This window comes from Bos indicus, chromosome 2 (genome assembly GCF_029378745.1).
Source record: "Bos indicus isolate NIAB-ARS_2022 breed Sahiwal x Tharparkar chromosome 2, NIAB-ARS_B.indTharparkar_mat_pri_1.0, whole genome shotgun sequence".
NCBI lineage: Eukaryota > Metazoa > Chordata > Mammalia > Artiodactyla > Bovidae > Bos > Bos indicus.
Genome location: NC_091761.1, coordinates 23,611,784 through 23,626,226, shown reverse-complemented (window position 1 = coordinate 23,626,226; position 14,443 = coordinate 23,611,784). Strand labels below are relative to the sequence as shown.

Below are 14,443 nucleotides of genomic sequence, written 5' to 3'. Positions count from 1 at the left end.
GTCTGATAGACCAATTTGTATACATTTCTTATATAATTCAAAGACATGTGCATATTCACAGTACACCGTTTGGAAATAACAGGCATACAAAACAGTGCACCATGCCAATCCAGAAAAGTAAAAAGCCTCTCTTTCAAGGGGTCATTTTCCAGGTTGAATTTTCCCAAGCCAAACCAGAGTTGAAAAGTGGGGGCCACGTAAGTGAATTTTGACTGATGTTCTGGACAACTTGGAAAACATGGGAACAACCATGTCTGTGGGTGGACTTAAAGTTTAGGATCCGTTAGGACCTCTGTATCCTCAGAAATTAACTTTTTTCAGCTCAAAGAGGGTCACCATGTTGGTGCTGATAACATTATTTTTCTGATTCACTTTTACCCTGAGAAATCCAGAGCAGTTTATGCATACAGTTGGCCCTCTGTATCTTTGGTTTCCACATCCACAGATTCAACCAAGCGCAGATGGAAAATACTGGGGGGAAAAATTTCCTAAAAGTTCCCAAAAGCAAGACTTGAATTTGTCATATGCTGGTAACTATTTCAATAGCACTTATATTGTGTCTACTACTATTTACATAGCATTTACATTATATTAGGTCTAAAAGCAATATAGAGACGATTTAAAGTATACAAGAATATGTATAGATTATATGCAAATACTACCCCATTTTATATAGGGAACTTGAGCATCCATGGATTTTGGTATCTGTGGAGGTCCTGGAACCCACTCCCTGCATTTTAAACTTTGAAAGCTGCCTGACTCTCCTCAAACCACTCAACTCTGAGTGTGATATTAAAATGTCAATAGCGAGACAGTACTGCTCATGATAGATAAACTATATGAAGCCCTCAAACATTACCATTTTGGGTATCTTCCACTGTGTGGTTATGTGGTTGTAATAAGAGGGAATTTGAAATGACTACTCCTGTTTCAGTTAACGTGTTACATTTCCCTTAGACTATCAACCACCCAGACATTCAGCTCCATCCTATTTGCAGAAAGACGGCCTCTTTCAGGCACCCTCCTCCCACCTCTTTTTTTGTTCTAGGCACAGGTAGAAGTGTCCGCATTTCCAGACTTGGTATCAGAAGATTTTCTGTCACAGGTTTAAAACCTCACAGCTTGGATAGCCTAACCAGTCAGGGTTCTCTCTAACTTGTACTAGAGTAACTTCTTCATGCAGTAAACTGAAAAGAGCTGTACCATCTGGTCTTCAAGTCCTCCATTTAAACAAAGGTCAAGCAATAGGCATCTGGCAGCATCCAGCCTGAAACAAAGCAGTAACATGTTTCAGCTAAGCCCGGACCTGCCAGATCACAAGCCAGAAGCTCCCTGCCCCCTTCCCAACGTCAGAGTCCCCTGCTCTGAGAGAATGTCAGCCCCTTCTGCGGAGCTGCAGAGAGGGAAAGGATAAGATCAGGCAGCTGTACCACTAGAGAGAGCCTTTGGCAGAAACAGATGGATGCCCTAATGTCTCTGACTGACAGCTGGGCAGAGTAGAGACACCATTTTTCTCTCACTAGTGGGATGATAGCATGAAGGACTGCCACCCAGGTAAACTTTTATTCTTTTTGACCAGACAATACACTCTAGCTAAGGGATGTCCTAACCAAGAATACCAGGATGGGAAACCAACATTCTATCAGAGTTAAACTTTTGACAAGGGAACCAATTTCAAACTGATCTGTGAGTCACATGGCCAGCTATAGAGCTGGAAGCTTAGTAGCAACAGCTGCCCAAAGCCATGTGGAATAGAAAGTAACTGGTTTATGTAATGTAGCCCTTGAAGTATTGAAAGTCATTTATAGATATGCCCTCTCCTTCCCTCAAATGAAAGTGAAAGTGTTAGTTGCTCAGTCATGTCCCACTCTTTGCAACCCCACGGACTATAGCCCCCCAGTCTCCTCTGTCCATGGGCTTCTCTAGGCAAGAATACTGGAGTGGATAGCCATTCTCTTTTCCAGGGGATCTTCCTGACCCAGGGATTGAACCCAGGTCTCCTGCATTGCAGGCAGATTCTTTACAGTCTGAGCCGCCAGGGAAGCCCTCAAATAGTCATTGCCTATAAGAGGAAAAAACCTTTATCTTCTACCCTGTTTACTTTGAGAAAAGGGTCAGCCGTTTGAAGGAGACTTTTTTATTCCCGGCTCCTACCGTAGGCTGCAAAGCCAGATTCTTTTCAAAGATTGAACTCTTCGGCTTCCTTTTGGCCCTGAGTGCAGGCACACATACGTGTGGGCACACACAGCACACGTGCATGCACATACTCAACAAGTGTAAGTAACAGTGACCTCCCAGATGGGGCTTCCCTGGTAGCTCAGACGGTAAAGCATCATGCAGGAGACCTGGGTTCAATCCCTGGGTCGGGAAGATCCCCTGGAGAAGGAAATGGCAACCCACTCCAGTATTCTTGCCTGGAAAATCCCATGGACTGAGGAGCCTGGTAGGCTACAGTCCATGGGGTCGCACAACTGAGCGACTTCAGTTTTTACTTTATCTCCCACATAGACTGAGTTTGCTACCTCATTCAAAACCAGGGTGGTTTCACTCACTGCATGTTCATATGCACAGAGCCGTATGTTGGATTGCCTCTTCTTCCCTTCCTCAGGCAAGAGGATAAGACCCTGAGATTTCATACATTAGAAGAATTCTTGGGCTCTCAACACCCTTCCTCCAGGGTCTCAAGCAGGCAGGGAAGGGATATTGGTGAGGAGAAGAAAATGGAGTTCTCCTGGAACTGAATCCCACCACTGCTTTCTAAACATGAGAGAATTTTATTTTCAGTGTTGTTTTCCTTTCTTGTCATTTTGCTGTAAGTGTAAATGCTGAGCAGAGAAGCAAAGTCTGAACTTTGGAACAGGACCACCCAGATCACCTCAAAGTATTTTGCCTATGACCGTCTTGAATATGACTTTGAAATAACCCACACTCAGTTAAAAAAAATACATCCTCCCTTGTTGATTAAACGGTTTCATGGCTGGGTCTCCTGATATAATGCCTAATACCCCCCACCCTGCCAAATAATTTATCTTTGACATTGAAACTATATGGACGTTCTACTGCAGATTTATTTCCTGTTATGGGAGGTTGTTTGCTTGTTGGTGTTTTAGGGGTTTGTTTTCTCTCATCTTTATCTGCATTTCCAAAGTACATTCCAGTGTACAGTTGGGAGATATGCAGCATTCCAGAAATAGGCAGGGGAATCCAGTACCGGGCTGAAATTTTGCAACAAGTAACCCATATATGGATAACCTAGTTTATTGTTGCTTCCCCTTGCCCTGAGCTGCCCTGGGATTTACATGTTCCCTTTCATTCCCCGTGGAGCAAGGCTGACGTTCCCAGCTTGCTGGAGCCACTCTCCAAGAAGTTTAGTCTCATGTATGGAAAAAAAGAAGAATGTTTTAGTAACTACTTCAATTGTGATTTTTCTGTTGCCTTCCTGTGTGATTTTGATGAGGTACATGATCTTGTTTTTTTTTACCATATGAGTCATGAGTTGAGTCAGTATGGTTCTCTGGGATCTCAAAAAATCTTTAGATATGTAAAAAGTTATATATCAATGATTTGCCCACTTTTGAAAAATTGAAATTAAATTAAAAATTGAAATTAATTGAAAAATTAATGATGGTTTTATTTCTCGTCCAGGTATACTGTGATGTCAGGAACACCTGAAAAAATTTTAGAGCATTTTCTAGAAACGATACGCCTTGAGCCAGCTTTAAATGAAGCAACAGGTAAACACGTAGAAGAGTTATGGCCATTAAATCTGGGCAGAGCACTGTGGAAAAAAAAAAACATTCTGAATTCATTCTCAGTAGTGTATCAACAGCAGTTTTAGAAATGGGTCATGTGGGAGATCATTAGAAGAGCATCCTGCCAACCCTACTTTGCCTCCTCATCCTGGCTGTGCTTTGTAGATGGCCCAGTCTCATTCATACATGTTAGGAGTAGCCTTCCAATGGCATTTCTTAAGTTATCATTTAAATCCCATCTTCCATAGGTAACTATTTGGTTATAATTTAAATTCTGTCTACTCCCGCGAAGGATTAGAAGCTGCCTTCATAAAAGTCACAACCTTGCTCCAACTGGGAGTAAAGTGGTTTTTCCTGAGATTCTTGGACTGCCACAGAGTGGACCTATACACATGTTAGTTTCCTAGGACCGCTGTGACAAAGTAACACCATCCGAGGTGGCTTGAATGCCTCTCAGTCCAAGAGGCTAGAAGTCTAAGATCAGGTGCCGGCAGTGTTGGTTCCTTCCACAGGCTGTGGGGGAGAGTCTGAGATCTCTCGCCTGACGTCCGGTTGAGGGGTGGGTTGATGGCACTCTTTGGCATCCCTGGGCTTGTAGAGGCATCGCTTATCTTCATCTTCACACGGTATTTTCCCTGTGTCACTTCACATCATCTTCTCTCCATGCATTTGTCTCTCTGTCCAAATTTCCTCTTTTTATATCATATTGGATTAGGTTCCATATTCATTATCTTAACCAATTACAAATAAGGTCACATTCTGAGGTCCTGGGGATTTGGACTTCAGCATATCTTATGGGGAGGAAAAAAAAGTCAACTAATAATACCACTGTTCAATGAACTAGCCATGTTAACTATTACACAGAGATTTGATGGTGAATGAGATAAATCTCACAAGTGAACTGTTACTATTAGAGCTTGATATCCTTCTCTACTTTGGTCACCATCTTATGTGTGACTTTGGAACAGCCCACATTCAGCTCTTTTTTAAAAAAAATAATTTGCTACTGTCCTGTCTCTCAGAATAATAGGCTAATATTTTAAGTGCATTGAGCTCCATAGAAGATTTCTCACTAAAAGAAGTTCAAATATTTGTCCAAAAATCTTAGTGGTGGTTCAAAATCTGTTTCTGTCATCTTTGCAGTATATTCAAGGTAAAGTTAGCATTATTGTTGTTGTTATTATTATTCCTTCTAAAAGTATTTTACCACTGGCTACCTTCTTATTTTATCTTTTCATTCTAGTTTCTTATTTTGTGTAAATAGACTATCTGAGGTTTTTAATGTAGTGAATTAATTGGGGAGTAGTAGAAAAGTCAGGATCTGTTTCCAGAGCACTTGTTTTCAGTTCAATATTTGTTGAGGATCTTCTTGGGCTGGCGCTAAGCTGGATGCTATGGACAAAGCAGTGTGAATAAGAAACCACCCTCCTGTCCTCAGAAAGCTTATAACCTCCTGGAGGACAAAAAGGAATATGCAAACAACTTGATCAAAAGTCTGAGAGGACCAGGCAGAGTGTCACAGAGGAAATAGCTTTGAAATGTCCCTGAAGGAAGGCTGGTAATCAATGACTACAGACTGGAGATGGAAGCCTTCATGCTAAGGGGCAACATGAGTGCTGACCCAGAAACAGACAAGAAGGACCAGATGCTCTGGCTTTGCTAGACTGTCATATACACCAAACTGTCAGAGAGAAGATGGGGCCTAGGAATTAGGGTCCAGATCTTCAAGTATGTTAGATGTGAAGCTAAGCATGAGGAAGTGGTTGAAGATGTCTGAGCAAAGAGAATGTGGTTAACATCTTTTCTTGAAAAAGGAAATCCTTAAGGGATCAGTTACAAGGGGATAGCTTACTTCCAAGAAGCAAACATAACCTCAAATAAATCATATTTCTAGGACCCGAGGTCAGGAAAAATACGGCAGATTTTTCCCCTCTGATTAACTGTTGCCCAGAATGTGTGATTGCATAATACAAAAAACCAGCATCTTCTCTAAAGTGATTTTGACCAAAAAGGAACATTCTAGTATATTAGAGATGATGGTATCTAAGAAAAGATCTGTAAGACTTTTACTACCCATGAAGAACAAACATATTCTTCCTTTTAAAGTCACTTCTGAAAGAGGAGGGGACTAGATGATTGCTTCTTAAAAACTTGAAGCCCAGAAATCAGTGCATGGTATGGCTGTCACATAGGCTGTGACTCCTGACCATTCCATTTTTGACATTAGAACTAAGTTCTCATCATATTTTAATACTGAACTTCATTTCCTGTAGTTTTTTTCTCATTTTGTTTTTAAGTATAATAGTATTGGGTGGCATGACAGAGATATTAACTAAAGCTAAGGTGGTAATCAGATTGCAATATATACATGTATCAAATCAATACATTGTGTACTTTAAACTTACATAATGTTGTATGACAATTATCAGTTTTTTTAATGAGTGTAATGATTAAACCTTTAGTCACTGATTCCAACTTTGATAATATTTGTTAATTTAAAACACAGACATTGGAAATTCAGTATATATAGTTAAAATTTTTGCATTTCTCACCATTTTCTATTTGAAAACTTATGTGAGTTTCACAGATCTCAGCCATGGTGGTTCATTTTTTAATTGAAAACCCCTGTAGCATCTTGGATTCCAAAACTTTAACACGTGTACTCTTAAGGCTTTTAGATCTGCCTTTACGTGCTTTCCCCTTGAGGTTGCTTGGATAATATTGTCTTTGCAATGAAGAACCAGCATCAGATTCAAAATGAAGCATATCTGGGTGGACTTGCCTTATTTCTTTTGCCATCTCCCTGCTTACCTATCTACAAAACGGCTTCAAATATAAGACATATACCACTTTAATCTCCCAGAGAGCTTTTGTTTTGCTTCAGTTATTGCTCACAGTTTTTCTTTTCTTTTCAACTGCTTTTGTTTCCCTCACCAGTTCTCTGCTCTTATCATGTCCTTTTTCCATAATCCTATCACCCTTTCGTCTTTTATTGCTCCTTCTAGAAATAGAAAGTAGAAAAGAAATAAAGAAAATAGACATTGACAAAAGACAGATGGTGTAAAATAGACAAAGAAATGACCATATCTTAACTTTGCATACATGGTACTGCCCGTGTGTGGTTTCTTAAATTATATATATATATATATATTTATTTTTTTTTCATTTATTGTGGCTAAGGTGACCAGTACCATTATTACAAGTCTGTCTCTTTTTAAACTTACTGTACTTTTTGTCCACTGTCCTAAGGAAATTGAGTTTTGATCTCAAGCTCTGTTAATCTTTTTATTTTCATATGCCATGCTTCTTCATATAGTAAAACCACAATACCCCAAGCTAACATATAACCATTGGCCAAGAACAAACGAATAGATACTCTTGCTTTCCTCAACATTTCTACAAGAATGTAATTTCTTTTTCTGCTTTGTTTTCCTCCCCTGCAGATTCTGTTTTAAATGACTTTGTTATGATGCACTGTGTTTTTATGCCAAATACCCAGCTTTGCCCAGCTCTGGTGGCCCAATATCCTTTTGTTGTGAAAACTCTATTCCCTTGACGACACCCCCCATGTCTAAGGCCATTATTTCATCCCATGCTCTCAAGGTAAGTCATGACTGGGGCAGAATTATGCTTTCTGCCCTTGTCAAACTCTGAAACATCAGCAGTTTCCCTGCCTCACCACCCCCTACACACACAGATTTCTGATCTCTCCTTGGCATGGTTTTCATGCGCCGTGTTTTAAGGATTTTCTCCTTATCACCTGTGTAGAGAAACATGAGCCAATTTACCTAAGGAAGGTGATGCTGATGAGAAATATACATGCCTGGGAGGTAGACTACAGAAGGTGATGATGGAAAATATTATTAGGGAGTATTATTAGGGATCGCGTCCTAGGCTTGGAGACAGACTTTGCACCTCTGTCAGGATGCCTGGCAGGATGGACTGTAATCTGTTCATGTCCCTCTAAGCTGTAGTTTAATCAGACCACGGACCTGCTGAGATATATACAGGATATAATTGTGGGGCCACTTTTCTTTCACATTCATCATAGTCAACCCTATCCTCTAGATACTGATATTTATCCCTTTGTGGCTATTTTTATTATTATCCCATTGACTTATGTCAAGGACACAAAACTTGAAATTCTAATGGTGTTTCCTCTAGGTAACTTGACCCTGAGCTTATTTTGGGGGCAGCATTTCAGTGGTCTCTTGAGTTGACCAGCTGGTGCACAGTGTCTGGCAGAGGGAACATTCAGAAGACAGAAGCTGAATAAAAGAAGTGAATATTGTTAATGAGTGGAACCCTCAACTTTGGGGAAATGTGAAAGTGTATTTTCCAATTCTGCTTTATTTTTAAAGCAGCAAAAATGCAGGCCCCCAAACACTTTGGCCTTTTTGAGCAGCTAAATATATGGAAGGAGAATAACTTTCTTTTTTTTCTAAGCAATCCAATCAATGTTGGCATGTTTTCCTTTTTCAGAATTATAATTGCCCTACCTGATTCTCATTTCCTTGTTCATAATTCTCTTTGAAGTCAACAGAAGGTGTGAGAATAGGAGATTGGAGTTGAATATGCTATTCAGAGAATGCTGCAAGAGTGAGATTTGGGTGTTTATTTGCCTGGAAACTATCTTTCCAAGTAATGACAGTTTAATGAGACTTAAATATATTATATATTCTTTCTGGCTCATATTCAGTTTTTCTCAAGTAAAATTAACACATTCAGGATCTCTCTGTGCTCTTTTACCTCCATACATGGTAATCATTATTAGACCTTTGAGATTTTTGGAAGGAAAAATGAAAACCACCATTGAGTGTAGACTTTTTTCTCCCCAACAGTTAGCATGTTGATAAGCTTAAGGCAAATGAAACCAAACGAAGGGTGAGGGAAGGTCATGGGCCAAGTTATATCATCTTGACAGCTCAGAGCCCCAAATACTAAGCTGATAGTCTTTTTGCAGATTTTTATTTCTTCACTTGTTAGTTTGTTCTCCTTCAGAATTGATTGAGAACATTCACAGCGTTGACCTCTGTATTGAAAGTAGAAGATCCCAGAGGGAAAGTTTGTGCCATGCCTCGGTGTAGAGGTGGGGGGTAATGACGTGGAGGGGAGGCGAAGGCAGGAGAAGTGGACAGTAGGGTCAAGGGAGGCCTGTGGTGTCCAGTCCTAACTTTTCTCAGAGATGGAGGGAGTCAGGATGGTTGGGTACCATCCACACTACCTAAGTCCTCAGGCCACCCCCCTCACACCCTGCCCCATGAGAACTCAGATTCTCTTAACCGTTCTGTTTTGAAACAACCCTTTACATGCCAGGCACCACTGACCCATATTATACCGCTTTATCCATATAGGAGTTTATTGGGTTAGTGTCAGTTTTATTTAAAAGTGAGAATTCTGAGCCTCAAAAACAAACATGTCCAAGGCAAGTGGCAGAACTAGGATTTATCCAGGTGTTAGGATTCCAAGCCTGGGGTGTGGCACTTTTTTCCTTCACAACTTACTCTTCCAGAAGCTTATCCTTTAGAGTTTCGAAACATTTCTTGGAAATTTATTGCATGATACATGTTTATTTGTGCTTCAGTTGGCTAAAATAAAAGTGGGCCTGATTTGTTGAAACCAAATAAAGTGTCTGATAGAATTTTTTTTTTTATAGTGATGGATATGTTCTGTATCTGTGCAGCCCAGTAGCCACTAGCCTTGAAATTGGGTTCTATGACTGAGGAACTGTATTGTTAATTTTATTTAATTTCAGTTAATTTAAATGTAAATAGCCACATGTAACTAGCGGTGGCTATATAGGACAGCTAAAGTCCAGTCCTTCAATTCAGTTCAGTTCAGTTGCTCAGTCGTGTCCGACTCTTTGCGACCCCATGAATTACAGCACGCCAGGCCTCCCTGTCCATCACCAACTCCCAGAGTTCACTCAGACTCACGTCCATCGAGTCAGTGATGCCATCCAGCCATCTCATCCTCTGTCGTCCCCTTCTCCTTCTGCCCCCAATCCCTCCCAGCATCAGGGTCTTTTCCAATGAGTCAACTTTTCGCATGAGGTGGCCAAAGTACTGGAGTTTCAGCTTATAGATACTGGGAATAAAACAAGAATTACTGTCCTGTAATGCCTGCGAGGCCAGGAAGACATCCTGCTGCAGGCAAGCAAATGGAAAGGGCTGTAACTTTGAAGGTCATGTGTGTGTAAGTGTGTTTAAACCATGCTAAGGACTCAATTTCTAGTGTGTTTGGCTCCAGAGAGATGCTATATAGCTTCCTTACATAAGCTTCTTTTTCAATCATAAGTAACATTAACAAACCGTAACTGACTTAAGCAATAAGGGAATTCATCAAAAGGATGGGGTAACTCAGAGAATGAAAGGAATCCTTAGAGCCCAGGCCTTAGAAAGGAACCTTGGGGGCAGCAACGAAGGAACAGCTGCTAGACTAAAGTGAAAGTGAAAGTTGCTCAGTCAAGTCCAACTCTTTGCAACCCCATGGACAGAGGAATCTGGTGGGCTAAAGTCCGTGGAATTCTCCAGGCAAGAATACTGAAGTGGGTAGCTGTTCTCTCCTCTGGGGGATCTTCCCAACCCAGGGATTGAACCCAAGTCTCACACATTACAGGTGGATGCTTTACCAGTTGAGCTACCAGGGAAGCCCAACAATACTGGAGTGAGTAGCCTATCCCTTCTCTAGGGGATCTTCCCGACCCAGGAGTCAAACGGGGTCTCCTGCACTGCAGGTGGATTCTTACCAGCTGAGCTTCCTGGGCCCTTGCCTCATTCCCACATCCCTGGGAGTAGCCCGGGTGACTGGTGACGTCTTGGTCAAAGGAAGGCAAAGCACTTTACTGAATAGATTTTCAGAGACTGCCTATAAAGAAAAATGGAGAAAGTGGAGAAATAGAAGATGAACAGTCAGGAAAAAAAAAAAAAACAACACATAAACTGTTTAGCATCATGTCCTCATGTGACAGGGAGCTAGAATGTAAAACTGAACAAGTAGGCTAATACCCATGTTGTTATGGGATTTAGGGATAGTAAAATACTTAACTGCGTTCCATTAAAGCACTTAAATTAAGTGCGTTGATTTGGCTGTGTGTTTTTAAAGTACTTATTAATATATGTGACTTTTCATAGCAGCCCTATGAAGAAGTCAGTATTTTCACTGCTCTTTTTCCAAATCAATAAACTAGGATAATGAAAAATTATGATTTGCTCAGAGAAAGGTAATTACTAGTACAGAAAAGACTTGAGCTCTGAGCCACTGGCGTCTGTTCTGTCCTTAATCCACATTGTGCGTCTCCAATTTTGCTTTTAGCATAGGAGACGATGGTAGAACTCTGTTTAACATTAATATTTCAGGCCTTTTATGTGCTAATGAGAGAGACTCTATTCATTAGATATGCTTGGGACATGATTTGGCCTGATGAATACAAGTGCTTTATAATGAGTTTCTTAAATTATATTTGTTCAATTTCTGTACTTTTCATCTCTAGTTTCTTTAATCTTTTAAAAATCTGCACTTAAAATACAGTTCAATTTTCTGTTCGTCTTTAAAAAGAAAATTAACCCCTGCCCCTTATAACCTTACCAGGTATTACTGTGGTTAACATTTTGATATGTAGCCTTTCAGTCTTTTTTCCTATACATTTAGATATATGCTTTGAAACATAAGGATGGGTCATACTCTAAATAATTATGTATGTTTTGTTACTAAACAAACAGAGCCATTTTTCTGCCATTAATTTTTTCATATCATTTCTCTGAATATAGATGGCTTGGTCATCGTTAAAAATAGAACATTCTCACTGTGAAAAATTCAACTTACAGAAAAAGAGAACAAAGTTCACCTGATATCTCACCGTTGAATTATGAAAAATCTTTCAGAACTTATATACATGTATAATCTTATGTATGTGAGATCATGTTATACATGCTTTGTAAAAATATGTGTTCTTTCATCTACCAGTATATGCTGTAGATCTTTTGAAATCAATATATGCAAATAAAACACCATCATTTTGTTCAGATAATTCCACAAATGCTTACTGAACACTAAGTCTTAGCTAAAACTGCCTTATACGGAGTAAATACAATAGGTTTCCTTATTGAAAAGGCAGGGTATCCATCTCTTATTTCTTTGTGAATATGATCTGGGGATGTTCTCTTTATAAGCTGACTTGGATTCTCTAAGAGGAACACTAACCAAAATTTGTAAACCAAGATTTACAAAAGGGTATCAGATTCTTAAAGCCATGTTTTTAGGGATATTCTTTGCATTTCTAAGGAAAATTGTCAGCTTCAATTCTGTTGAAGCCAAATTTTATCATTCTAGTCCCTTACTTGGTTTCTGAAAAAATGTTTGATCTCTGTGTCACTATGAGAGCAATTTAGTCCTGCAGATATACAATTTGAGAATTTATTTCAAATAAGAAGGCTTAGTTTGATGATGCTATGAACGTAGTATCCTCTTTCAAAGAAAATGACTATATTATCACATGTTCTACAAAATATTTTATATGTATCTTTCTCAGCCTCATATTAACACTGGGAGATGTGTACTCTTTTTGCATTAAGGAAGTGAGACTGAGCAGATGAATAATGTGCTCCAAGTTACCTACTAGTAAGGGTTGTAGATCATGACAGACTGTGCAAAACTCTGAGAGAGATGGGAATACCAGACCATCTTACCCGTCTCCTGAGAAACCCATATGTGCGTCAAGAAGCAACAGTTAGAACCCTGTATGGAACAACTGACTGGTTCATGGTCAGGAAGGAAGTACAACAGGGCTCTCTGCTGTTACCCTTTTGGTTTAAAGTGTATGCTGAGCACACCATGAGAAATGCCGGGCTGGATGAAGTATAAGCCAGAATCAAGATTGGCAGGAGAAACATCAACAACCTCAGATATGTGGATGACACCACTCTAATGACAGAAAGTGTAGAGGAACTAAAGAGTCTTTTGATGAGGGTGAAGGAGGAGAGTGAAAGAGCCGGCTTAAGACTAAAAAAAACAAAAAAACAAAAAACTAGGATCATGGCATCCAGCCCTATTACTGCATGGCAAATAGAAGGGGTAAGGTGGAAGCAGTGGTAGATTTCCTCTTCTCAGGCTCCAAAATCACTGCGAATGGTGACTGCAACCATGAAATCAAAAGACAATTGCTTCTTGGCAAGAAAGCAATGACAAATCTAGACAGTGTGTTGAAAGGCAGAGACATCACTCTGCCGACAAAGGTCCATATAGTCAAGGCTATGGTCTTCCCAGTGGTTGCTTACGATTGTGAGAGCTGGACTATAAAGAAGGCAGAACACCAAAGAATTCATGCCTTCAAACTGTGGTGCTGGAGAAGACTCCTGAAAGTCCCTTAAGACAGCAAGGAGATCAAACCAGTCAATCTTAAGGGAAATCAACCCTGAATACTCCCTGGAACGACTGATGCTGAAGTTGAAACTCCAGTATTTTGGTCATCTGACCTGAACAGATGACTCAACGGAAAAGTCCCTCTTGCTGGGAAAGATGGAGGGCAGAAGAAGAAGAGGGCGTCAGAGGATGAGAGGGCTGGACAGCATCACCGATGCAACGAACATGAACTTGGGCAAACTCCAGGAGATGATGAGGGACAGGGAGGCCTGGCATGCTGCAGTCCATGGGGTTGCAAAGAGTAGGATACGACTGGGTGACTGAACACCAACAAAAACAAGGGTTGGGACAGTATTTGAACCTAAGCAATGTGTTGCGTTAGACCAAGTCCTAGCTGCTCTGCTATGAGTACAAGCCCCTGCCTAAAACTAAAAATAGCCAAGAACTAAAGACTTCTAAAAACAGAGAATTCTGAAAATCAGTGAGAAAAAAAAAAATTCTGAGCAAGAAAATAAGAAGTAGGAAGAGCTTCTGTGAGCTCCAAGTTAACAGGTACACACAAACAGAGATCAACCCAGGAATGCCAGCTCTTGTGAAGAATTCCAAAACCATCCATTTCCAGATTCTGAATTATTTCCAGAGGTAGAGCAGTAATAATATTGATGATCAGTAACCTTTAACTGAGCAGCTGGTATGTCTGAGATATATTCTGCATGGTTCACCAGTATTGCCTCATCTCCTCCTTGACAGCTATCCTAGGAAGTTTACTGATGGAGAGACTGGTCTCACAGAAAAGTGGGGAAGCCACAAGATGAACCCAGGTGGTCTAATTCCAGAACTTGAGTTCCCAAGCACACGTTGCATCAAGGAAGGAACAGACTTAGTGCTCAGGATGGGGGAGGGGAGGCGCTTCAAAAGGCAAGCTGGGTAGTAAAGAGGCCCATAATACAGTGGGAAGAACAAGAGCTCTGAAGTCAGGAGACCCGTGTTTAAAACCTACATCCTTTAAGCTATATGACTTGCAATTATCTTTAACCTCTCTGAACCCTGCCTGTATAATAGGGGTAATTACACCTGCCCTACCCTCCTCACCAGGTTGTTGTGAAGATCAAATAAGGCTATGTGTGTGAAAGTACATGATAAACCTTAAAGCCCCTTATAAATATTGCCCCTCTATAAACAAATGATTGTACACCACGAGACGGACATAGCATAAGGTAAAGAATATAGTAAAGCTTTGTTGAGTCAGTGGGCAGATGACCCCCAAAGTTTGTTTTCAGCTTCAAGCAGAGATCTTGCATGCAAAGCAGGGTTTTAAAAAACAACATTGA

At 40.3% G+C, this 14,443-nt stretch overlaps 1 protein-coding gene across 8 annotated transcripts in view; it reads left to right on the top strand.

Annotated features, from left to right (window-relative positions):
- RAPGEF4 (Rap guanine nucleotide exchange factor 4) overlaps positions 1-14,443 on the top strand; it is a 333,429-nt gene that overhangs the window by 271,331 nt on the left and 47,655 nt on the right. For all 8 annotated transcript variants that reach the window (XM_070803236.1, XM_019970793.2, XM_019970802.2 and 5 more), the window contains 2 exons: positions 3,646-3,734; positions 7,196-7,274. In XM_070803236.1, the coding sequence (XP_070659337.1) occupies positions 3,646-3,734; positions 7,196-7,274 (168 nt within the window). The remainder of the gene's footprint in view (positions 1-3,645; positions 3,735-7,195; positions 7,275-14,443) is intronic.